General features: G+C 47.0%; 1 protein-coding gene across 1 annotated transcript in view; it reads left to right on the top strand.

The window, feature by feature from the left end:
• Window positions 1–23,957, top strand: part of LOC140203674 (uncharacterized) — an 87,193-nt gene that overhangs the window by 61,989 nt on the left and 1,247 nt on the right. Inside the window, exons 7-11 of the mRNA XM_072269722.1 lie at window positions 4,214–4,382; window positions 6,746–6,919; window positions 14,869–15,327; window positions 19,252–19,681; window positions 22,010–22,259. Of these exons, the coding sequence (XP_072125823.1) occupies window positions 4,214–4,382; window positions 6,746–6,919; window positions 14,869–15,327; window positions 19,252–19,681; window positions 22,010–22,259 (1,482 nt within the window). The remainder of the gene's footprint in view (window positions 1–4,213; window positions 4,383–6,745; window positions 6,920–14,868; window positions 15,328–19,251; window positions 19,682–22,009; window positions 22,260–23,957) is intronic.

The following is a 23,957-nucleotide window of genomic DNA, read 5'->3' as shown; positions in this document are numbered from 1 at the left end:
TGATAATGACTGGGGTCACCCGTCTTTTAAAGACACTGGCCCAGAAGAAGGCAATGGCAGACCACTTCTGTAGATAACTTTGCCAAGAGCAATCAATAGACAATGGGTGCAGGAGTAGGCCATTCAGCCCTTCGAGCCAGCACCACCATTCACTTTGATCATGGCTGATCATTCACAATCAGTACCCAGTTCCTGCCTTCTCCCCATATCCCTTGACTCCACTATCATTAAGAGCTCTATCTAGCTCTTTCTTGAAAGCATCCAGAGAATTGGCCTCCACTGCCTTCTGAGGCAGAGCACTCCACAGATCCACAACTCTCTGGGTGAAAAAGTTTATCCTCAATTCCGTTCTACGTGGCCTGCCCCTTATTCTCAAATTGTGGCCTCTGGTTCTGGACTCCCCCAACATCGGGAACATGTTTCCTGCCTCTAGTGTGTCCAATCCCTTAATAATCTTGTATGTTTCAATCAGATCCCCTCTCATCCTTCTGAATTTCAGTGTATACAAGCCCATTCGCTCCAATCTTTCACCATATGACAGTCCCGCCATCCCGGGAATTAACCGCGTGAACCTCGACTGCACTCCCTCAATAGCAACAATGTTCTTCCACAAATTTGGAGACCAAAACTGTACATGATACTCCAGGTGTGGTCTCACCAGGGCCCTGTACAACTGCAGAAGGACCTCTTTGCTCCTATACTCAACTCAACTCCCCTTGTTAGGCCATTAGCTTTCTTCACTGCCTGCTGTACCTGCATGCTTACTTTCAGTGACTGATGAACAAGGACACCAAGATCTCATTGTACTTCCCCTTTCCTAACCTGACACCTTTCAAATAGTAATCTGCCTTCCTGTTCTTGCCACCAAAGTGGATAACCTCACATTTATCCACATTAAACTGCATCTGCCCACTCACCCAACCTGTCCAAGTCATCCTGCATTATCTCAACATCCTCCGCACATTTCATACTGCCACCCAGCTTTGTGTCATCTGCAAATTTGCTAATGTTACTTTTAATCCCTTCATCTAAATCATTAATGTATATTGTAAATAGCTGCGGTCCCAGCACCGAGCCTTGCGGTACTCCACTAGTCACCGCCTGCCATTCTGAAAGGGACCCATTAATCCCTACTCTTTGTTTCCTGTCTGCCAACCAATTTTCTATCCCTGTCAGTACCCTACCCCCAATACCATGTGCTCTAATTTTGCCCACTAATCTCCTATGTGGGACCCTATCAAAGGCTTTCTGAAAGTCCAGGTACACTGGCTTTCCCTTGTCCATTTTCATAGTTGCATCCTCAAAAAATTCCAGAAGATTAGTCAAGCATGATTTCCCCTTCGTAAATCCATGCTGACTCGGACCGATCCTGTTACTGCTATCCAAATGTGCCACTATTTCATCCTTTATAATTGACTCCAGCATCTTTCCCACCACTGATGTCAGGCTAACTGGTCTATAATTCCCTGTTTTCTCTCTCCCTCCTTTCTTAAAGGGTGGAATAACATTAGCTACCCTCCAGTCCTCAGGAACTGATCCTGAATCTATAGAACATTGGAAAATAATTACCAATGCATCCAAGATTTCTAGAGCCACCTCAAGTACCCTGGGGTACAGACCATCAGGCCCTGGGGATTTACCATCCTTCAGTCCCATCAGTCTATCCAACACCATTTTCTGCCTAATGTGAATCTCCTTCAGTTCCTCCATTACCCTAGGTTCTCCGGCCACTATTACATCTGGGAGATTGTTTGTGCCTTCCCCAGTGAAGACAGATCCAAAGTACCTGTTCAACTCGTCTGCCATTTCCTTGTTCCCCATAATAATTTCACCCGTTTCTGTCTTCAAGGGCCCAACTTTGGTCTTAACTAATTTCTTCCTCTTCACATACCTAAAGAAGCTTTTATTATCCTCCTTTCTATTCTTGGCTAGCTTGCCTTCGTATCTCATCTTTTTCCCCCATATTGCCTTTTAACTTATCCTCTGTTGCTCTTTAAAAGTCTCCCAATCCTCTGGCTTCCCGCTCATCTTTGCTATGTTATACTTCTCTTTTATTTTTATACTGTCCTTGGCTTCCCTTGTCATCCATGGTCGTCCCTTACTCCCCTTAGAATCTTTCTTCCTCTTTGGAATGAACTGATCCTGCACCTTCCCAGAAGTACCTGCCATTGTTGTTCCACTGTCATCCCTGCTAGGGTATCTTTCCAGTCAACTTTGGCCAGCTCCTCCCTCATGGCTCCATAGTCCCCTTTGTTCAACTGCAATACTGACACTTCCGATTTTCCCTTCTCCCTCTCAAATTGTATTTGAAAACTTATCGTATTATGGTCACTACCTCCTAATGGCTTCTTTACCTCGAGTTCCCTTATCAAATCCGGTTCATTACACAACACTAAATCCAGAATTGCCTTCTCCCTGGTAGGTTCCAGTACAAGCTACTCTCAGAATCCATCTCGGAGGCACTCCACAAACTCCCTTTCTTGGGGTCTGGACCAACCTGATTTTCCCAGTCTACCTGCATGTTGAAATCCCCCATAACAACCGTAGAATTACCTCTGCGACATGCCAATTTTAACTTTTGATTCAATTTGCACCCTATATCCAGGCTACTGTTTGGGGCCCTGTAGATAACTCCCATTAAGGTCTTTTTGCCTTTACAATTTCTCAGTTCTATCCATACTGACTACATCTCCTGATTCTGTGTCGCCCCTTGCAAGGGACTGAATTTCATTCCTCACCAACAGAGCCACCCCACCCCCTCTGTCCACCTGTCTGTTCTTTTGATAGGACGTATACCCTTGAATATTTATTTCCCAGCCCTGGTCCTTTTGCAGCCATGTCTCTGTTATTCCTACAACATCATACTTGCCAATTTCCAACTGAGCCTCAAGCTCATCCACTTTATTTCTTATACTCCGTGCATGGATATATAATACTTTTAATCCATTACAGTACTCCCCTCACCTTTCACATCGATTCCTATTGCACTTGGCCATACTCTCCGATCCCTTCCTGAGCTTTCTGCCCCGTTAATTCTGTTGTCTTTCTTAACTTTCCTTATTCTCTCTTTCCCTTTAACTCCACCCTTATATTTCCTCTCTTCCCCCCCCCCCCACTATTTAGTTTAAACACACCAGTGTAGCAGTGGCAAACCTGCCTGCCAGAATGCTGGTCCCCCGCCTGTTAAGGTGCAACCCGTCCCTTTTGTACAATTCATCCTTGCCCCAAAACAGATCCCAGTGGTCTAAGAATCTAAATCCCTGCTTCCCATGGGGCCATGGCCCAATCATGGCCATGGGACCAAGATCGCCCATGTCATACAGCACAGCACATAATGATGATGTCATATGACCCAGCACATAATGATAGAAACATAGAAACGTACAGCTCAATACAGGTCCTTTGGCTCACAGAGCTGTGCTGAACCTTGGGTTACCCATAGCCCTCCGTTTTTCTGAGCTCCATGTACCTATCCAGGAGTCTTTTAAAAGACCCTATCATTTCCGCCTCCACCACCGTTGCCGGCAGCCCATTCCACGCATTCACCACTCTCTGTGTGAAAAAACTTACCCCGACATCTCCTCTGTATCTACTTCCAAGCACCTTAAAACTGTGCCTTCTCGTGCTAACCAGTTCAGCCCTTTAACATCAAAAAAAAGATGGGCTGGCATTGGAGAAAGTCCAGAGGAGGTTCAAAAGAATGATCCTGGGAATGAAAGGGTTAAGTTTTGAGGAGCGTTTGATGGCCCTGGGCCTGTACTTGCTGGAGTTTAGAAAAATGTGGGAGGATCACATTGAAATCTATCAAATATTGAAAGGCCTAGGCAGAGTGGATGTAGAAAGGCCGCTTCTTTCTGTACGGGAATCTAAAACCAGAGGACACAGCCTGAGAATACAAGAATGTCCCTTTCGAACAGAGACAAGGAGGGATTTCTACAGTCGGGGGTGGTGAATCTCTGGAAATAATTGCAAAATATGGCTGTGGAGACCTCGTCATTGGGTAAGTGGAGGTTGATAGGTTCTTGTTGAGTAAGGGGGGGTCAAAGGTTATGGAGAGAAGGCTGGAGAAAGAAAATATCTCAGCCGTGATGGAATTCTGGAGCAGGCTCGATGGGCTGAATGGCCTCATTTTGCTCCTGTGTTTTCTGGTCTTATGGCAAGAGATCGATTTTCAAAAGGAATAACTGACACCTCCTCTTTGCTTTCATATTAGAGCTGACGAGACACGAAACAACCAGGCTACCTGGGTGGAACAGGTGGAGAAGTACGAAGACGAAAACATGGGGAACTTCAAAAGGATCTACCCGAGCTCCACTTCAGAGAAATACGAGAAGTTCTTGGAAGCAGTTGACTCCAAGGCTCGGGAAGAATATGTCAGGCAGGTTTACACTGCCCCTCCCAGTCCTGCCCCCTCCCTCCCTCCCTCTCCAGTGTCCCACAGCCACCCAGTGTCCCATCACCTGTCAAGTGGTGAAAGGCCTCAAAAGAGTGGATGTGGGAGATGCTTCCTATGGAGGGAGAGTCTTGGACCAGGGAACACAGCCTCAGAACAGAGGCGGAGGAGTATCCTCTTAGAAAGGAAGAGAGGAGGAATTTCTTTAGCCAGAGAGTGGTGAATCCGTGGAATTTGCTCCACAGGTGGCTGTGGAGGCCAAGTCATTGGGTATATTTAAAGCAGATGCTGATAGATTCTTGATTGGTCAGGGCATGAAGCGATAAGGGGAGGAGGTAGGAGATTGTGGCTGAGAGGGAAAATGGATCAGCCATGATGAAATGGCAGAGCAGACTTGTTGGGCCAAATGGCCTAATTCTGATCTGCATCTTATGGTCTTAACCACATTCTCTACTACCCCTCTATAATCCCTCCCCAATCCTTTTACCCTCTTTCTAATCCCACATCACTTCCCCACCACCCACAACACAATTGCGTCGCGTTCTGGTTGCCTCATGATTGGAAAGGTGCAGAGGAGATTTACCAGGATGCTGCCCAGATCAGAGAGCATGTCTTTATGGGAATGGGTGAACGAGTTAGGGCTTTTCTCCTTGGAGCGAAGGAGGGTGAGAGGTGACTTGATGAAGAGATGAAAAAGGCATAGATCAAATGGGCAGTCAGAGACTTTTTCCCAGGTTGGAAGTGGCTAATGGGGAGGGGGGGCATCATTTTAAGGTAACTGGAGGAAAGTATAGTGGGGATGTCAGAGGTAAATTCTTCACACAGAGTAGTGAGTGCATGGAACACCCTGCCAGGGGTGGTGGTAGAGGCAGATACATTAGGGACATTAAAGAGACTGTTAGATAGGCACATGGATGATAGAAGAATGGAGGGCTCTGTGGAAGGGAAAGGTTAAATTGACCTTAAGGTAGGTTAAAGATTAGTGCCACATCGTGGGGTGAAGGGCCTGTACTGTGCTGTCAGGTTCTATGTTCTCTCCCTCCACAGCTATACTTACCATCATTAAGGACCCCCACCACCCAGGACATGCCCTCTTCTCATTGCTACCATCAGGGAGGAGGTACAGGAGCCTGAAGACCCACAGTCGACGATTCAGGAACAGCTTCTTCCCCTGTGCCACCGGATTTCGGAATGGACATTGAGCCCAGGAACACCACCTCACTGTTTCTTGCAGTCTTTTTGCACTACTCATTTAGTTTAATTTTTAGTATGTTTCCTATTGCAACTTACAGTGTTTTTATGTCGCAAGTTTCGCAACAACTTTCCCAATATATGTCAATGATGTGAAACCTGATTCTGATCAAGTGTGGTGATTCATCACTGGTGATACGGAACAGAATCAGAACTTGGTTTCATATCACTGGGGTACGTCGTGAAACTTGTTGTTACGTGGTAGCAGTACAATGTGATACATAATAAACAAAACTGTGTATATATATATAATAGTTAAATTAATGAAGTAGTGCAAAAAGAGGGGGAGAAAAGTAGCAAGCTCGTGTTCATGGTTTCATTGTCCATTCAGAAACCTGATGGCTGAGGGGAAGGAGCTGTTCCTGAGTTGTTGAGTTTGTGCCTTCAGGCTCCTGTACCTTCTCCCTGACGGTTGTAGTGAGAAGAGGGCATGCCCTGGGCGATGGGGGTCCTTGATGGTGCAGGCCGTCTTTTTGAGGCATCGCTCCTTAAAGATGCCCTGGATGCTGGGGAGGTTAGTGCTCATGATGGAGCTGACTGAGTTCACAACTTTCTGTAGCTCCTTTCGGTCCTGTGCAGTGCCCACCCCCACCACCATACCAGATGGTGATGCAGCCGATTAGAATGCTCTCCATGGTACATCTGTAGAGATTTGCAAGTGTGTTTGCAGACATACTAAATCACCTCAGCTTCCTCATGATATATAGCCGATGTTGTGCCTTCTTTGTAACTGCATCGATATCCTCAGAGATGTTGACACCCAGGAACATGAAATTGCTCACTCTCTCCACTTCTGATCCCTCTGTGAGGACTGATGCATCTTCCCTCGTCTTACCCTTTGAGGTCTGCAATCAGTTCTTTGGTCTTACTGACGTTGAGTGCAAGGTCAGGTACACTTCCCATTCCTATGTCAAAGAGCACCCCACCCCCCTCAATGTTAGACTCACGGGTGATTCTTGCCCCCGGTACTGCTCCCTCTGGAACAGCCGAGCGTGCTGGCCCTACTGGGCATGAGGTTGGAACATTGAAGGGGTGGGAGAGGGCATTGTTAATATTGGTGCAATGGCTTGGTATTGAAAATCTCGCTATCTCTCCAGGCAGATGCACGGGGAAATTCAGCAGAGTCAGGAGCAGAAGGAAATGCTCCTCAAAGAACGGGCGTTCCCTGAAGAGAACCTGCAAGAAGAGTCCCAGTTGCAGGAGAATCCGACCCTGTTGATCTTGGTGAAGCCAAAGTCACCAGAAGGACTGCAGACGTCATCATCCTCCACTCCTGTAAGAGTTTCTCTTGGTTGACGTGCTAAGTCGCCTTAGGTGGGACTAATGATTTAATCTACGAGATGTAGTTGATTTCAGCTGAGCTGACATCTTGTAGATGATTTACAGCTCAGCTCAAAGCTACCTCTCAGCTTAGTCAAGATTGGGAATTAAATATCCAAGGATATCAGGTTATACGGTATGATAGGCAGGAAGGTAAGGGAGGTGGGGTAGCGCTCTAAGGATGAGATCAGGGCGACAGTGAGAGACGATATAAGATCTAAGGAGCAGAACGTTGAGTGCATCTAGGTAGAGATTAGGAACAGTAAGGGAAAAAAAATCACTGGTGGGAGTTGTCGATCAGCCACCAAATAATCACATTACAGTGGCACAGGCAGTAAACAGAAATATCTCAGGCACGTGAGAATGGAACAGCAGTTATCATGGAGACTAACTTGCACATAGATTGGGTGAATCAAGTTGGTCAAGACAGTCTTGTGGAGGACTTCATAGAACGCATAAATGATGGCTTTCTTGAACAGCGTGTTACTTAACCTACAAGAGAATGTGTTATCTTAGATCTGGTCTTGTGCAATGAGAAAGGTAAAATTAGTGATCTTGTAGTTAGGGATCCTCTCGGAAAGAGTGATCACAGTATGACTCAGTTTCCCATACAAATGGAGGGTGCAAAAGTAGTCTGGGAACACAGGCTATATGGTGGAGCAGTGGAAGTCTTTCAAAGAGATTTTTCACGGTGCTCAACAAAAGTATATTCCAGTTAAAAGCAAGGACAATAGGGGTGGGGAGAACCAGTCTTGGATAACTAAGGAAATTAAAGAAGGTGTCAAACTAAAAGCGTGTGAATAGAAAGCCTCCAAGAGTAGTGGGAAACTGGAAGACTGGGAAAATTTCAAACAGCAACAAAGACCCATCAAGCAATTAATAAAGAAAGGGAATAAGGAAAGAAAATAAACTAAAATTCTCTGGACTGTGGGCAGGTTCTGGTGGATTAGAAGACGGCGAATGTCACGCCACTGTTCAAAAACTGATGTCGGCAAAAGCAGGTAACTACAGGTCAGTAAGTTTAACATCTGTAGTTGGAAAAATGCTTGAAGCTATCATTAAAGAAGAAATAGCGAGGCATCTGGCAAGAAATGGATCCATCAGGCAGATGCAGCATGGATTCAGCAAGGGCAGATCCTGTTTGACAAAGTTACTGGAGTCCTTTGAGGATATAACGAGCACAGTGGATAGAGGGGAACAGATGGACGTTATTTACTTGGATTTCTGGAAGGTGTTTGATAAGGTGCTGCATAAAAGACTTATCCATAAGATAAGGATGCAAAGAGTTGGGGTGATGTATTAGCATGGATACAGGATTGGTCAACTGAAAGAAAGCAGAGTTGGGATACATGGGTGTTACTCTGGTTGGCAATCAGTGGTGAGCGGTGGTGCCATACGGGTCGGTGCTGGGCCTGCAACTGTTCACGATATATATTAACCATCTCGAAGAGGGAACCGGGTGTAGTGTATCGCTTAAGTTTGCTGATGATACCAAATTGAGTGGAAAAGTAAATTGTGCAGAAGATACAGAGAGATACGTATAGATAGGTTAAGTGAGTGGGCAAGGCTCTGGCAGATGGAGTACAATGTTGGTAAATGCGAGGTCATCCACTTTGGAAGGAAAAATGGAAGAGCAGATTATTATTTAAACGGTAAAAATTTCCAGCATACTGGTGTGCAGGGGGACTTGGGAGTACTTGTGCATGAATCACAAAAGGTTGGTTTGCAGGTGCAGCAGGCTATCACAAAAGCAAATGGAATACAGTATTGGCCTTCATTACCAGAGGGACTGAATTGAAGAGCAGGGAAGTTATGCTGCAACTGTACAGAGTACTGGTGAGGCTGCACCTGGAGTACTGCATGCAGTTCTGGTCTCCATACTTGAGAAAGGATATACTGGCTTTGGAGGCAGTTTGATGGTCAGGTTGGGATTGGTGCGGGGAGAGTCGAGGGCAGTGCATTCAGTGGAGGAGTGAAGGAGTGATGAAGTCGATGTCCTGTCGGCAACTCGAGATGAGAAGATCCAGAGCAGGCAGAGAACCAGAGCGGGGAGTCCAAGGAGAGGAGGAGGTGAGTGAGGGTAATTTCAGAGATGTGAGAGCGGATCTTTTACACAGAGGGTGGTGGGTGCCTGCGGTGGTGGCTGAGATAGATACATTAGAGATTTTTAAGAGACGTTTAGATAGGCACAAGAATGTGAGGAAGATGGGAGGATATGGACATTGTGTAGGCAGGAGAGATGAGCTTAGTTAGCTATTTGATTACTAATTTAATTGGTCTGGCACAGCATTGAGGGCCGAAGGGCCTGTTCCTGTACTATACTGTTGTATGTTCTATTAAAGGACTCCTGCCCTCAGCTGCAGGGATATCTTTGAACCAACGTCTAAGGGTCACGCCAACGGGTCTTTTCACTGCTTTAGCCTTCAGCCCAAGCGGGGCTTTGGTTTGGAGGTTGGGAATGCGAGCTGGCTTTCAAGTTAGCAACCAAACCTGTTGGCAGATGTTTGCCCTGGTCAGACAGCTTGGTGTCAGCGTGAGCGAGAGAGAGAGAGGATTCCAGTCTTTCTGCATGTAAGGATGTAATGCTGAGGCTTTATAAGGCAGCAGTGAGGCCTCACCTGGAGTCTTGTGTGCATTTTTGGGCCCCTTATCTCAGAAAGGATGGACTGATATTGGATGTTTGAATAGGCAGCTCAGGCAACGCATCACCAAATAATTAGATAGGGCGTCAGAGGTTAAAGGGAAAATGGGTTTGAGAGGGAAATGGATCAGCCATGATGAAACGGCGGAGCAGACTCGATAGGCTGAAAGGCCTAACTCTACTCCAATGTCTTCAGTTCTTCCGGTCTTTCATATGGAGACTGTCCTCCAGTCCGCTGAAGGAGTCTGTTAATGAGCTAGACCTGGAGGTCCTCCATTGGTGGGAATGGACCATGGATGTTGTGACCTAGCTGTCTACATGATGTGCAAGCCAGGGAAGTACAACACGGAGAGTAAGTTGTTGCCCACACAGCAGACGAGCTCTCTCCATGCAGCTGATGAATGCAAAGGAATGGCAGAGATCGACAGTTTGGCATCAGCCCAAAGCGACTGGTTTTAAGGCGTCAGTAACCCACCTGGGTGCCTTCTCCTGGCAGTAGAAACTGTTCCGCCAGTCTTAGTAGCCCAGCCAGACGTGAAGGCCAGGAGCTGGACTTGGTTGTCAGAACACACATCAAAGTTGCTGGTGAACGCAGCAGGCCAAGCAGCATCTGTAGGAAGAGGTGCAGTCGACGTTTCAGGCCGAGACCCTTCGTCAGGACTAACTGAAGGAAGAGTGAGTAAGGGATTTGAAAGTTGGAGGGGGAGGGGGAGATCCAAAATGATAGGAGAAGACAGGAGGGGGAGGGATGGAGCCAAGAGATGGACAGGTGATTGGCAAAAAGGATACGAGAGGATCATGGGACAGGAGGTCTGGGAAGAAAGACAAGGAGGTGGGGGGGGGCACCCAGAGGATGGGCAAGGGGTATATTCAGAGGGACAGAGGGAGAAAAAGGAGAGTGAGAGAAAGAATGTGTGCATAAAAATAAGTAACAGATGGGGTACGAGGGGGAGGTGGGGCCTAGCGGAAGTTAGAGAAGTCGATGTTCATGCCATCAGGTTGGAGGCTACCCAGACGGAATATAAGGTGTTGTTCCTCCAACCTGAGTGTGGCTTCATCTTTACAGTAGAGGAGGCCGTGGATAGACATGTCAGAATGGGAATGGGATGTGGAATTAAAATGTGTGGCCACTGGGAGATCCTGCTTTCTCTGGCGGACAGAGCGTAGATGTTCAGCAAAGCGGTCTCCCAGTCTGCGTCGGGTCTCGCCAATATATAAAAGGCCACATCGGGAGCACCAGACGCAGTATATCACCCCAGTCGACTCACAGGTGAAGTGTTGCCTCACCTGGAAGGACTGTTTGGGGCCTTGAATGGTGGTAAGGGAGGAAGTGTAAGGGCATGTGTAGCACTTGTTCCGCTTACACGGATAAGTGCCAGGAGGGAGATCAGTGGGGAGGGATGGGGGGGACGAATGGACAAGGGAGTTGTGTAGGGCGTGATCCCTGCGGAATGCAGAGAGAGGGGGGGAGGGAAAGATGTGCTTAGTGGTGGGATCCCGTTGGAGGTGGCGGAAGTTACGGAGAATAATATGTTGGACCCGGAGGCTGGTGGGGTGGTAGGTGAGGACCAGGGGAACCCTATTCCTAGTGGGGTGGCGGGAGGATGGAGTGAGAGCAGATGTACGTGAAATGGGGTAGATGCGTTTAAGAGCAGAGTTGATAGTGGAGGAAGGGAAGCCCCTTTCTTTAAAAAATGAAGACATCTCCCTCGTCCTGGAATGAAAAGCCTCATCCTGAGAGCAGATGCGGCGGAGACAGAGGAATTGCGAGAAGGGGATGGCGTTTTTGCAAGAGACAGGGTGAGAAGAGGAATAGTCCAGATAGCTGTGAGAGTCAGTAGGCTTATAGTAGACATCAGTGGATAAGCTGTCTCCAGAGACAGAGACAGAAAGATCTAGAAAGGGGAGGGAGGTGTCGGAAATGGACCAGGTAAACTTGAGGGCAGGGTGAAAGTTGGAGGCAAAGTTAATAAACTCAATGAGCTCTGCATGCGTGCAGGAAGCAGCGCCAATGCAGTCGTTGATGTAGCGAAGGAAAAGTGGGGGCAGATACCAGAATAGGCACGGAACATAGATTGTTCCACAAACCCAACAAAAAGGCAGGCATAGCTCGGACCCATACGGGTGCCCATAGCTACACCTTTAGTTTGGAGGAAGTGGGAGGAGCCAAAAGAGAAATTATTAAGAGTAAGGAGTAATTCCGCTAGACGGAGCAGAGTGGTGGTAGAGGGGAACTGATTAGATCTGGAATCCAAAAAGAAGCGTAGAGCTTTGAGACCTTCCTGATGGGGGATGGAAGTATATAAGGTTGTCAGAAGCCTGCCCTGCCGTGCAATGTGATCATGTCTGCTGTATGCTGACTACAATTCTTTTTTTCCTGTACTGGTTTACGTATTAATAAACAGCCAGTAGGTGGAGATTGTGTCTCTCTCAGCCTTTGGCAGTCCATCAGGGTCAAGCATATTTTGCTTCCAACCCACAACACACACACCAAGTGCTGGAGGAACTCAGCAGGTTAGGCAGCAACTCTGGTGAGGAATAAAGAGTCGATGTTTCAAACCGAGACCCCCTCATCAGGACTGGAAAGGAACTGGGAAGAAGCCAGAATAAGACCGGGAGGTGGTGGGAGCATGGAGGGAAGGAGTACAAGCTGGCAGGTGATAGGTGAGACCAGGTAAGGGGGAAGATGGATAAAGTTAGAAGCTGGAAGGGTTTAGGTCAGGGGTTCCCAATATCATAAAACCACAAGATATGGGAGCAGAATTAGGCCATTAGTCTGCTCTGCATTTCATCATGGCTGATCCATTTTCCCTCTCAGCCCCAATCTCCTGCCTTCTCCCTTTATCCCTTCATGACCTGACCAACCTCTGCCTTAAATATACAAAAATACTCGGCCTTCACAGCTGACTGTGGCAATAAATGCCACAGATTCACCACTCTCTGGCTAAAGAACTTTCTTCTCATCTTCCTATTCATCTCTAAAAGGACACCTCGCTATTATGAGGCTGTCCTCTGGTCTTAGACTCCCTACCATAAGAAACATCCTCTCCACATTTACTCTGAGAGCCCTTGCCTAATTGTACTGGTCCATGGCAAGTAAAAGGTTGGGAACCCCTAGTAGAGGTGGAAGAGTTAAAGGGCTGAAGGAGGAGGAATCTGTTGGGAGAGGAGAGTGGACCATGGGAGAAGGGGAACTAGGAAGGGAAGAGGGTGAAGATGGGAAGGTCTTCATTGAGTTCACAACATCCAATCTGCTCTGGTACCACAGTATTTATGTGGGCTGTCCTGCTGAGACTCTGGACAATGTTGGCCCCTCCAGGACATTGATAGCTGGATCTTAAACAACTGTTGGGTCATTGAATATCAGGGGTAAGCAGTTAGATGCCCTCTTGCTGGAGATGTCATTACCTGGTGTACTGGTGGCATGATAACTTGGCTTCCTGGTGTCTGGCTATAACACTGAAGAGTCCCAAGCCTACTGTCTCCCCTGTACCACTGGGACCTTTCTTACCTGTCTGCTGTAGTAGTGAAATCTGCCCCAAAACCTTGTAAATTATAATTCTTTTGAGGACAAAGAAATCTGGCTGTGGGGAAACAAGCTTCGATTGTGTAGAGCTTTTCATTGATGGCATGAACTTCTATTTTTCCAACTACCAGTAATTTTTTCCCTCCTGCTTCCAATTCCCCATTCTGGCCTCTTTTCCACATCTCCCTATCACCTCCCCTGGTACCCCTCCTCCTCCCCTTTCTCCTGTGGTCCACTGTCCTCTCCTATCAGATTCCTCCTTCTCCAGCCCTTTTACCTTTTCCATCTATCGCCTTCTAGCTTCTTACTTCATCCTGCTCCCCCACCCACCTAGCTCCACACATAATCTTCCAGCGAGTCCTCCTTCCCTTCTCCCCACCTTTTTTATTCTGGCTTCTTCCCCCTTCCCTTTCCAGTCCTGATGTAGGGTCTTGGCCCGGAAACGTCAACTGTTTATTCATTTCCATAGATGCTGGCTGACTTGCTGAGTTCCTCCAGTATTTTGTGTGTAGAATTCCATTTGCCTTTGCCATTATCTACATTATTCACAGCTAACTTTCTGTGACCCCCCCCCCAGCTCTCCCTGTACAGTAACATTCTGTGATGTCGCTCTCTCTCTCTCTCTGTTTAAAGGATATTTTACTTTCTTACTCCTTTCACCATCATCATTATGTGTCATGCCGTATGATGTGGGCAATCATGGTCTTTGGCACTGTGGCAATGGCAAACCTTCTGGGCCAGTGTCTTTACAAGACGGGTGACCCTAGCCATTATCAATACTCTTCAGAGACTGTCTGCCTGGCATCAGTGGTCGTATAACCAGGACTTGTGATATGCACCGGCTGTTCGTACAACCAACCACCACCTGCTTCCGTGGCTTCATGTGACCCTGATTGGGAGGGCTAAGCAGGTGCTATTCCTTGCCCAAGGGTGACCTGCAGACTAGTGGAGGGAAGGATCACCTTACACCTCCTTTGGTAGAGATGTATCTCCACCCCACCACCCAGCTACACCTTTAACCACACATTATAGTCCAGCTCCCCTGTGGCGTTTACCCTTCAGGGAAATATCTAAAATAGCGCACACAAAATGCTGTAGGCCAGGCTACAGTGAATTCCAAATCACAACTGTCTATGTTAAAAAGAAATTACTTCATTGCCCCTCTGACCCAGGCCTTGGCTGATTCCAGACTGAACAAGAGGCCTGAGTGGAAATCCAGGAACTGGAATCTCAGTAGCCAAAGTGAGGAGATTTATGGCAACTTGAGAATTATCCTCAATCTCTTTCCTCCTCCAGTTATTGACCCTCCTGCCGCTGAAAGCAGTTTCTCTTGACCCACCCTCCAGTATTTGATTGCCTCTAATAAATCTGCCTTTATCACCTGTCTCAAAGGGCAGTAGCACTGGGGCTTCTCACATCTCACCACATTAAATGGTCCCCTCTCCCTGGGCCAGCTGCTCACTGACCTGTTCCGGTATCAGGAATGGCATTATTAGTGTCATGTTATTCTATAATATCATGGAAATAAATCTTTGACTACATCGTGTTCTTGTCACTGGTGCCATTGTCAAGGATTCTCCTGCACGCCTCTCTGAGTCTTTGAGGTGAAACTGAATGGTATTCTGAGCGTCACAAGTTCAGGAAGTTCATCTGACTCTGACTGCCAAGATTGTTTTTTACTGAGTGTTTTAAAATGCCAGCTGTTTTCAAAGTTTTTTTTTCTTTTGTATCCTTCAGACCAGCCAAGTGCTAGGAATTGTCTCCAGCCCAAGCCAGCGAGCAGGCGGCTGGGAGGAGAAGAATGTGGGCCACAGCTGTGAGTTGTCTCCAGGAAGAGCAGATGTTGAGCCAGAGCTGGTTTCTGAACAGAAGGCTGATGGCACAGAACACTGCTCGCTGCTCCAGAACCAATCCCAAGCAGAGCAGAAAGAACCAGGCCAGAAGCAGGAGCAGACAGAGGTTCCATCGGAGATCCCTGCTGAAGCACAGGAGGGAAATGCTGTGAGTGAGGCAGTGAACCAACCGGAGGCCAATGTGCAAAAGTTACAACAGCAGGCCCAAGTCCTGGATAACCAAGAGGCCGAAGACGGGGATCAGCAGCAGGTACAAGATCTGGTCCCACTGGAGCCCCAAGCTGTGAAAGAGGCCAAAGACCTGGCGCAGCAGGAGACGGGAGATGAATACCCACCTCTACTGGTAATGTTGCAGCTCTAACAAAACCCTAGTTAGACTACGCTTGGGAGTATTGTGTTCAGTTCCAGTCACCTCATTACAGGAAGGATGTGGAAGCTTTAGGTAAGGTGCAGAGGAGATTTACCAGGATGCTGCCTGAACTGGAGGGCATGTCTCGTGAAGATAGGTTTAGCCAGCTGAGGCTTTTCTCTTTGGAGCAAAGAAGGATGAGGGGTGACTTGATGGAAGTGTATAAGACAGATCAATTGGACAGCTAGAGTTTTCTTCCCAGGCAGAAATGGCAAATGCCAGGAAGCATAATTTCAAGGCGACAGGAGGGAAATATAGAGGGGATGATAGAGGCAGAGAGCAGTGGGTGCATGGAACACCCTGTCATGGGTGGTGCTAAAGGCAGATACATTAGGGGCGTTCAGGAAATGCTTAGATGGGCCCATGATGATGGAAAAATAGAGGGTTAAGTAGGAGAGAAGGGTTAGATTGATCTTAAAGTAGGTTAAAAGTTGGTACAACATGGTGGGTGAAAAGGAATGCACTGTGCTGTGGTGTTCGATGATCTATGTTCTAAATCACACATAGGCAAGTTGAGAATTTGAATTGACCAAGGCCTGTGTCAACAGGAAGCCCAAGTCATAGTCACAGAGCTATTGGTCCCTTTGCCCTAATGCCAACCACGATTACAGGGACTTGAGGACCTGAGTTATAGGAAAAGGCTGAATTGTTTGGGACTTCATTCCCCGGGGCGTAGGAGGTGGAGGGGAGACTTGATTGAGGTATACAAAATGATGAGAAGTATCCATACTGTAAAGGCAGGCAGGCTTTTCCCACTGAGGTTGGGTGGCACTGAACTGGAGGTCATAGGTTAAGGGTGAAAAGTGAGTGTTCAAGGGGAACCTGAGGGGAATCTTCTTCAATCAGAGGGTGGTACGAGTGTGGAATGAGCTGCCAGCGGAAGTGGTACATTGTGGTTAGATTGCAATATTGAAGAGAAGTTTGGATGGGTCCATAGATGGGAGGGTAGGGATGGCTACAGTCCAGGTGCTGGACGACAGGACTCGGCAGATTAATAAATTGGCACGGCCTGGATGTGCTGAAAGGCCTATTTATGAACTAAATGACTCTTTGGCTGCTAATCTGTAGTCAAATACTCTACCACTGAGCTTATAAAATTAATTTTAAAATGACAAAATTTTAGAAAATACTAGAAACTGGAGCAGACCATGAATTTTTTGGCCACTGTAAGACCATAAGACATAGGAACAGAATTAGGCCATTTGGCCCATTGAGTCTGCTCTGCCATTCCATCGTGGCTGATTTACTATCTCTCTCAACCCTGTTCTCCTGCCTTCTCCCCATATCATTTGACGCCCTGACTAATCAAGAACCTGCCAACCTTCGGTTTAAATATACCCAATGAGCTGTCCTCCGCAGCCGTCTTGTGGTAACAAATTTCACAGATTCACCACCCAATGACTGGATGCATTCTATGACCCTTATAGGATTCCATGCATTTACAGGCTCTCTCAGGGTTAAGACAGGGTTCAGTTCCTGAAAACGGTCTGTAAGATGGAAATGAACAGAAATAGTGCACGGGACAGGGTCACAGAAAAAACTACGACAGGGGAGCGAACAGGTGTGGCAAGAGCAGCTGCCAGCCCGTCTCACTGACCCAGTGAGAGGCCGAATTGAATTTGATTGAAGTGAATATTATTTCTTACATCCTTCACATACACAAGGAAAAAAATCTTTATGTTACATCTCAGTTTGAATGTGCAATGTGTAAATTGTAGTAATTTGTAATAAATAGTATATCCAGTAAGTTATACAACAGTACAGTCAATATAGCTCAGAAATACAGTTGTGTCAGCGTGAATTAATCAGTCTGATGGCCTGGTGGAAGAAGCTGTCCTGGAGCCTGTTGGTCCTGGCTTTAATGCTGCGGTACCATTTCCCGGATGGTAGCAACTGGAACAGTTTGTGGTTGGGGTGACTTGGGTCCCCAATGATCCTGCAGGCCCTTTGTACACACCTGTCCTTGTAAATGTCCTGAATCATGGAAAGTTCACAACTACAGATGTGCTGGGCTGTCCACACCACTCTCTGCAGAGTCTTGCGATTGAGGGAGGTACAGTTCCCATACCAGGCACTGATGCAGCCAGTCAGGATGCTCTCAGTTGTGCCCTTGTAGAAAGTTCTTAGGATCTGGGGACTCATGCCGAATTTCTTCAACCGTCTGAGGTGAAAGAGGCGCTGCTGTGCTTTTTTCACCACACAGCTGATATGTTCAGACCACGTGAGACCCTCGGTGACGTGTATACCGAGGAACTTGAGCTGTTCACCCTCTCAACCCCAGATCCATTGATGTCTCCATTCCTCCTGTAGTCCACAACCAGCTCCTTTGTTTTTGCGACATTGAGGGAGAGGTTGTTTTCTTGACACCACTGTGTCAGGGTGATGACCACTTCTCTGTGGGCTGCCTTGCTATTATTTGAGATCAGGCCAGTCAGTGTATAGAGAGTCTGTTCAGTGGTCCCATCACTGCTCGGCCTGAACCGGCCCCCTGATTGTAGTGGCTTGGCTGGATCGAGAATGCAGTGTGGGGAGTGAACACCAACTTACAGAATCACCAACGCCATCTGGGGCACAGGCCTTTAACAGCAGCTCACCAGAGTCCTCCATCCTGGGAGTCTTTCAACCTGTTTCCAGGTGTGGCCCATCTTCTTGGCATATCCTTCCTCTGCCAGGGATGGAGCTTCTGTTGGGGTTTCTGTAGCTCTGGGTTTTTAACCCCATGCCCAGGTGGGAGGGTTGGTGGGAGTGAAAGCAGTTGGGAAAGCTCCATTCCCACAAGGTAGAAGATTCCTGCGGCGTCGGAGAGTCATAGAAAAATACGGCAGAGAAGCAGGCCCTTCAGCCCATCTAGTCCATGCCGAGCCATTTTAAACCGTCTATTCTCATCGACCTGCACCGGGACCATTGCCATCCATATCCCCTACCATCCGTGTACCTATCCAAACTTCTCTTAAATGTGGAAACCGAGCTCGCACGCACCACTTATGCTGGCAGCTTGTTCCAAGCTGTCCCCACCCTCTGAGTGAAAATGTTTCCCCTCATGTTTCCAGCTGGCAAATGCAGTTACTGCTTTGCCCATCCTGAAAGAAGCTGTCCGAGTTTTGAACAGATACTAATGGGTCCCTTGCAATTATTTCCCGAGAATATTAAACTGATCCAACACCGTGCCTTTTCTTTAAAATATCTCAGCCAGGTTAGACTGGAATGTCTAGACAGAGCGGACGTGGAGAGGATGTTTCTGAAAGTGGGAGAGTGGAGTACCAGACAGTGCAGCCTCAGAAATGAGGTTTGTCACTTTAGAATAGAGATGGGGAAGAATTTCTTCAGCCAGAGAGTGGTGAATCTGGAATTCATCACCACAGGCGGCTGTGGAGGCCAAGTCATTGGGGATATTTAAAACCAGAGTTTGATAGGCTCTTGATTAGTCAGGGCATCAAAGGTTATGGCAAGAAGGCAGGAGAATGTGGTTGAGGTTATAAATCAGCCATGATGGAATAGAAGGACGTCCCTTTAGAACGGAGATGAGGAGGAATTTCTTTAGCCAGAGGGTGGTGAATCTGTGGAATTCATCGCCACAGACGGCTGTGGAGGTGTACTTAAAATGAAGGTTAAGAGGCTCTTGATTAGTAAGGGTGTCAGAGGTTACGGGGAGAAGGCAGAAGGCTGGGGTTGAGATGGACAATAAATCAGCCATGAAGGAATGATGGAGCAGACTCGGAGGGCCAAGTGGCCTAATTCTGTTGCTAAGATTTATGGTCTATCTACGAATAGGTTATGAGGTCAGCACAACATCGTGGGCTGAATGGCCTGCAAAATTATGTGTTCTAAACCTTTCATCTATATTTCTGTTTTCTTCAGAATACCCAGTCGGAGATCTTCGAGGAGCTTGACCAGAAGAGTACAATTGTTGCGGAGGAAACCGAACCAGCGGATGCGTGCAGCACGCTGCCAGCCGAAAGCACAGAGCAGAATGGGAGCTCGAGGCAATTCCTCCCTGAGGTCCAGAGTCAGCCCAGGAGCCAAGGTGGCCTCGAGGCCCAGGCATTCCCCCAAGAGGGGCAAAAGGCCGCAAGAGAGACGCTGAGCGCAACGGGCAACCCGCATGCCGCCTCGAAGGCCATCAAGAAGTTGTCTCAGGTCCTGAAACGCAACCGCAGCCAAGTGGGCCTGGCAAGCAATGTGAATTGTTCCAGACAGACTGATGCTGCAGGGCACGCTAATGTCACTGAGGAGATTTCAAATGCACCTCGGGATCAGCGTGATTCCTGTTGCAACTGCTGGGGTTACAGTAAGTGAAATACAATCTTTTAGCCTTCTAAACTCGAAATCTGGGTTTCCTCACTTGCAGGGACTCCACAGTTTGTGTTCTCAGTATTACTTGTTTAGTCTTTGTATTTGCACAGTTTGTCTTCTGTTGCACATTGGTTGCTTGTCAGCGATTGTGTGTACAGTGCCTCTAAAAAAGCATTCGTTCCCCTTGGAGGTTTTCATGTTTTGTTGTTTTACAACACTGAATCATAGTGGATTTAATTTAGCTGTTTTGACACTGATCAACAGAGAAAACCTCTTTTGTGACCAAGTGAAAACAGATCTCTACAAAGTACTCTAAATTAATTACAATTATTAAACACAAAACAATTGACTACATAAGTATTTTTCCCCTTCAAGTCACTATTTAATAGATGCACCTTTGGCAGCAATTATAGCCTTGAGTCTGTGTGGACAGGTCTCCATCAGCTTTCCACATCTGGACACTGCAATTTTTCCCCTTCCCCTTCCTTCTTTACAAAACTGCTCAAACTCTGCTGGATTTGCATGAGGATTCCGTGGGGCAACACCGTAGCGTAGTGGTTAGCGCAATACTTTACAGTACCGGCGACCCCAGTTCAATTTCAGCCATTGCCCGTAAAGAATTTGTATGTTCTCCCCATGACCGCGAGGGTTTCCTCCAGGTGCTCTAGTTTCCTCCCACAGCCCAAAGACCTACCGGTTGGTAGGTTAATTAGTGGTTGTAAAACTGTCCTGTGATTGGGCTGGGATTAAATCGGGGGATTGCTGAATGTGTGCTAGATTTTATTACAGCCTTGTGGGCTGAGCAAAACTGAATTATTAGTTGTTAAATTAAGTGTTTCAGGAAACAATTAAGTGCCCAACACGTCACCAGCACCAGACTACCAGCCATCAAGGATGTATTCCAAGTTCAAAGTACAAAGTACAGTAATTACCAAAGTATGCTTACGGTGCACAGCCTCGAGGCTCATCTTCTTGCAGGCAGCCACAAAACAAAGAAATGTCAGAGAACCCACTTAAAGAAAGCACCCCACGAAACAAGACCATCAGACGTGCAAAGTCACGCAAACAACAGAAACAACAAACGAGTAACGCTCAGAACATCAAACATCAGAACGCAGGATCCCCAGAAGTGGGTCCACACCCACGAGCCACCGGGGGGTGAGTGAAGCCGGTCCAGGAGCTTACCCACCATCAAGGGCCGGGAAAGGGCCAGTAACGTCAGGGAGGATCCCACCCACCCTGCTCACGGACTGTTTGTCCCTCTCCCATCGGGGACGAGGCTGCATAGCATCCACGCCTGGACCACCAGACTCAGAAACAGTGACTTTCCCCAACACTAACCCACACCCCAACCACCACCACCTGATCATTTCCTGTCAGAGTCACCTTCTGTACAGACACTGAGTGATTCAGGAACAGCCTCTCCCCCGTCATCAGATTTCTGAATGGACATTGAACCTGTGAACACTAACTCACTATTTTCTTTTTGTCTTTTTGCACGACTTGTTTAATTGTTTAATTTTTTATATATTTACTGTAATTTACAGTTTTTATTTTCTATTGCAAGGTACTGCTGCCGCACAACGACAAATTTCATGGTATATACTGATTGATTGTGATTTTGAGACACTCCTGTGCCTAGAGTCACCTTATGCATGTACAGTCAATCCATGTATAAAAGCTATCTTATGTATTTATATTTATTGTGTTTTTATTATTATTGTGTTCTTTATCTTATGGAGTTTATCTTAGTAGTGAGTTAAGCATCGATTTGTCGAACTTCTAGTTTTCTTCTTCATCATTCCCCATTCTCATTTCTCTCTCTCACCTTATCTCCTTACCTGCCCATCACCTCCCTCTGGTGCTCCACCATCGTCCCCTTCTTCCATGGCCTTCTGTCCTCTCCTATCAGCCCTTCATCACCTCCACCAATCGACTTCCCAGCTCTTTACTTCACTCCACCCCCTCTTCCGGTCTCACCTATCACCTACCACCTCGTACTTCTTCCTCTCCTCCCCCACCCTCAACGTCTTCTCCCTTCCTTTCCAGTCCTGATGAAGGGCCTCAGCCTAAAGCCTCGACTGTTTACACTTTTCCGTAAATGCTGCCTGACCTGCTGGGTTTTTCTGGCACTTTGTGTGTGTTGCCTTGGATTTCCAGCATCTGCAGATTTTCTTGTGTTTGGCTTGGTGTGTTTTATTTATCTCCTGCATCCCATCCAGAGTTACGATTATTTCGTTCTCCTTGACACTTGTGTACTGAAAATGACACTAAACAATCTTGAATGTTTTTCGTTAGCTAAAGTATTCAGTTCATACCCCAGACAGGATCTGCTGCAGGAGCTGGTTACGGGACAGTGCCGTGGAACGCAACTGCAGGAACCCGCCCGAGCACCAGCAGAATCAAGTTGCCGAGAGGTTTCCCACCGCGTCTGCCTATCCCGAGAGGGTGACCGAGGACAGGAGCAGAGGGAAGCTGTGCGTGTCCTCCGAGTCCCCAACTTTGCACCTCCGTGGCTCTACCTGTTCCACAAAACCCAGGATTAGACAAAGGGACCTCAACAGTCATGGCAGGTAAAAAACAAAAAGGTGAACGCCAGAAGTTTTCTCTAGGGTTTCCTCTGGGTGCTCCGGTTTCCTCCCACCGTCCAAAGACGTACCGGTCAGTAGTTTAATTGGTCATTGTAAATTGCCCCATGATTAGGCTGGTGTTAAATCGGGAGATTGCTGGGCGGTGAGGCTCGAAGGGCCGGAAGGGTCAATTCTGTGCCGTCTCTCAATCAATGAATCAATCAACCTAACCCTCCCCTCCCACACAGCCTGCCATTTTCCATCATCCGTCAGCCTATCTAAGTGTCTGTAAAGCACCACCGTCAGCGTAATGCCTTCAGTGCCACCAGGTTCAGGAGCAGTTATTACCACTCAACCATCAGGGTGAAGGTTCAGGAGCCTCTGGTCCCACACCACCAGGTTCAGGAACAGTTATTACCACTCAGCCATCAGGGTGAAGGTACAGGAGCCTCAGGACCCACACCACCAGGTTCAGGTCATTTATTACCCCACAACCGTCAGGAAGGACGTACAGGAGCCTCAGGACCCACACCACCAGGTTCAGGAACAGTTATTACCCCTCAACCATCAGGAAGGAGGTACGGGAGCCTCAGGACCCACACCACCAGGTTCAGGAACAGTTATTACCCCTCAGCCATCGGGAAGGACGTACAGGAGCCTCAGGACCCACACCACCAGGGTCAGGAACAGTTATTACCCCTCAGCCAGGGGTGCAGTGCTGCCGGATCTAACCAGAGTGCCACTCCGGCACCTCTGTAAAAAATGTCAAAATATACAAGCGGGGAATTTAACAGCGGCTGCTATAGTTGATTGGAAAGAGGCTCTTTTTCTCTTTGTGTTGATAGGAAAAAGAGTAGTGAGCAATGAACGAGAGGAAATACATTTCCAAATCTCCCAAATGGCTGCTGTCCTCCCCTGTTAACATTTCTCACTTACAAAATACGGTATTTTCTATTCGTACAGATACAATTATAATTTCTGTAAAGATTCAAGCTTCTTTCACTTTTTACATACTTAAAGACTAAACAGGATCTGTATTGGTCTAACCATGTAATACCCGATGTGTGAGGATATTGTGAATATCCACACACACAGGTACACTTCCTGTCCAACCATTTCTGCGAGAGAAACAGTACGAGGCAGAGTTGCCAACCTACCGCTTTTGATACTAATATTCACCAATATTCGTGGCTTTACCAATCGTTCATCAGACGTTCTTGTTTCATACTTGATTACTTGGTTCCAATTTAGGTGGCTGAAAGTATAAAAAACTTATTTGCTTTGTTTCTGTTATTTTGATACCTGCTTAGGGACACTGCTCAGCACTGCGGGCCCTGCTGTCTGCTCTGAATCAGCCGTAGAAGTAAGCCTACATCTGTGGTGGTCGCCAATACAAAAGTTAATTTTTCTCACTAACAACCCTATGGCTTCTAAGCAAACAACGTTACTTTACTTGCTTGATAATTATATTTTATGATAATTAGTAATACTTTGTCATATTATTAAATTAAGTATTATATGTTTTATTGTACCAGTTGTACACTGAAGTGTAGTGATAGGCTATAATCTTGTTAATGTCGTAACTATCACTATATTTCTGTGGAGCTTGGGAATTCATGTATTTCTTTCATCTTGGTTCAGTGCCTGACATTATAAGAAGCCCTATTCACATATATGTGTCACACCCAATTTGTGTACCTG

Source organism: Mobula birostris, chromosome 10, assembly GCF_030028105.1.
Source record: "Mobula birostris isolate sMobBir1 chromosome 10, sMobBir1.hap1, whole genome shotgun sequence".
Lineage (NCBI taxonomy): Eukaryota > Metazoa > Chordata > Chondrichthyes > Myliobatiformes > Myliobatidae > Mobula > Mobula birostris.
Note: the sequence above shows the minus strand (reverse complement) of the source record. Positions and strands in the feature narration are given on the sequence as shown.